This window comes from Labrus mixtus, chromosome 6 (assembly GCF_963584025.1).
Source record: "Labrus mixtus chromosome 6, fLabMix1.1, whole genome shotgun sequence".
Taxonomy (NCBI): domain Eukaryota; kingdom Metazoa; phylum Chordata; class Actinopteri; order Labriformes; family Labridae; genus Labrus; species Labrus mixtus.
This window is the reverse complement of record NC_083617.1, coordinates 381,468-383,967: the sequence shown is the minus strand read 5'-3', so window position 1 is coordinate 383,967 and position 2,500 is coordinate 381,468. Positions and strand designations below refer to the sequence as shown.

Sequence of the window (2,500 nt, the reverse complement as noted above, 5' to 3'; positions counted from 1 at the left end):
AGACACAGACACACACAGACACAGACACACACACACACACACACACACACAGACAGACAGACACACAGACAGACACACACACACACACACACACACACACACACACAGACACAGACACACAGACACACACAGACACACACAGACAGACACACACACAGACACACACACACACACACACACACACACACACACACACACACAGACAGACAGACACACACACACACACACACACACACACAGACACACACACAGACACACACACACAGACACACACACACACACACACAGACACACACACACACACACACACACACACACACACACACACACACACACACACACACACACACACACACACACACACACACACACACATCATGTTCAGGTCAAAGTGTCTGCACGCCTCTCAGCGACCTGTTCAAAGGTTAAAGGACGTCCTGACGTACCACCAGAGCCGTCGTGTCCACGTCTCCGCTCTTCATCAGCAGCTCTCGTACATGCTCACACTTCAAACCTTCCTCGCTCACAAACTTGGAGAATGTCCCGCTGGGCTTGCCGTACTTGCAGGGCATGATGGAGGTGAGGTCGGGCCCGCTGGTGAACAGGTACAGCGCCTCCTCGGGTCCAATCCTAGAGCCTGAAACATGAAGTCAAACATGACGCTCTGACTCCGACTCAGTTTATAAATCACAGTCAGACGAGTCTCACCATTAAACAGGAGCACCGTCCCCATGCTCCAGGGGCCGCCGTGTTGCAGCAGCTCGCCGCAGGACGGCGTGCAGTGACCGAGCATGCAGAAGGTTTTGTTGCTGTCAGAAGATAAACTGGACTTCCTGGGCAGTGTGTAGTCCAGAGAGACCTCACACATCCTGGAACAGAAATAACTCGTTTTTATGTAAATCATCTGTGATGTCATCTTGTGAAGGTCAAAACAAGTCGACCAAGAAGCTGAAGGTCACGATCACACCAACACACAAAGGTCAAAGGTCAGATATGAAAGATCAGATTCAGATTCTTCTCTTCATTATTTCTGTCTCAGCTTTTTCTTTAGTGGACAAAACATCCAGCAGAGCATCTCCATGACGACCATTGTGTCAACAGAGGGGCAGACTCTCTGTTGGAGGATTTAATAAGCCCCTCCCACTCCACACTGGATGGGGCGGAGCCTCCACATACGGTGTGTAGAGGTGTGATGTTCCTCACCTGATGCCGCAGACCCACACCACCACTCGGCCGTGGATGTTCTTCTTGCCCTCGGGCTGCTGGGTGTAGGTGAGTCCCAGGTGCTGCCACCGCCCCGCCCTGACCACATCCCCTCCAGACGCCGCCTGAGCCAGAAGTCCTGCTTTGATCTCATCGTTTGGGTCGATACAGATCCTGCAGAGACAGGAACTCTTTAACAACCCTGCCAGCTGGATAAAGAGCTCTGATACCTGAGAGGGTTTGATGGAGCTCACCTGAACGTGAGCGAGCCCGAGGAGAAGTCGGCCCACACCTGGAGCATCAACACCTTCGAGCCCATCGACAGGATGTGAACGAGACCTCGTCTGAGTTTCCATCCTGAGAGGAGGAGTGATGAGACTCTGCTGCAGGGAGCTTACTCTCCTCTGGAAAACAAACAACAACAACATGTGACCTCCATCTTTAACCTCCATCTTTAACCTCCTGAGAGGAGGCGTGATGAGGTTACTCTCCTCTAGAAAACAACATATGAGAGAGTTTCTCATCAGTGGAGAGGCGTGATGTGGAGGTGGCCCCGCCCCCTCTGCAGAGGGAGGTGTGGTTATATGTCTCACCCTCAACTTGAACCGCCTCCTTTTCCTCCCGCTCTGCCACCCTCAGCCACATGGAGGCGCTGAAGCCGCTCGCCATGTGAGGCCAGCAGTTCTGCCCTACCAGGGGAAGGTGGAGGGGTGCGACGTGCCAGGGGGAGGAGCCTAGGTGGCTGGGCCGGGGGTCTGCGTCCCCCTCCCTGCGCCCGGGGGAGAGCTTCCCCTTCCACAGCAGACCAACACTTTTCCCTCCCGCTGCGCCGTTCTGTCGGGAGCCGGCGGACGAGCCTCCGGGTGTCAAGGCACCGAGGATTATGGGAAATGTGAGGAAGTGAAGAGGCTCCATGTTCATGTTGGCTTCGACTATTTGAAGGATTCCTTTCAGTAAAATGACCTGCAGGAAGAACGAGAAGAGAGAGAGAGAGACAGAGAGAGAGAGACAGAGAGAGAGAGAGAGAGAGACAGAGAGAGAGAGAGACAGAGAGAGAGAGAGAGACAGAGAGAGAGAGAGAGACAAAGAGAGAGAGAGACAGAGAGAGAGAGAGACAGAGAGAGAGAGAGAGAGAGAGAGAGAGAGACAGAGAGAGAGAGAGACAGAGAGAGAGAGAGAGAGAGAGAGAGAGAGAGAGTCAGAGGGAGACAGAGAGACAGAGAGAGAGAGAGACAGAGAGAGAGAGAGAGAGAGAGACAGAGAGAGAGAGAGAGAGAGAGTCAGAGGGAGACAGAGA

General features: G+C 53.4%; 1 protein-coding gene across 1 annotated transcript in view; it reads right to left on the bottom strand.

The window, feature by feature from the left end:
• lyst (lysosomal trafficking regulator) overlaps positions 1-2,500 on the bottom strand; it is an 85,219-nt gene that overhangs the window by 28,964 nt on the left and 53,755 nt on the right. Inside the window, 6 exon segments of the mRNA XM_061039376.1 lie at positions 447-637; positions 709-869; positions 1,204-1,377; positions 1,458-1,554; positions 1,557-1,607; positions 1,797-2,166. Of these exon segments, the coding sequence (XP_060895359.1) occupies positions 447-637; positions 709-869; positions 1,204-1,377; positions 1,458-1,554; positions 1,557-1,607; positions 1,797-2,166 (1,044 nt within the window).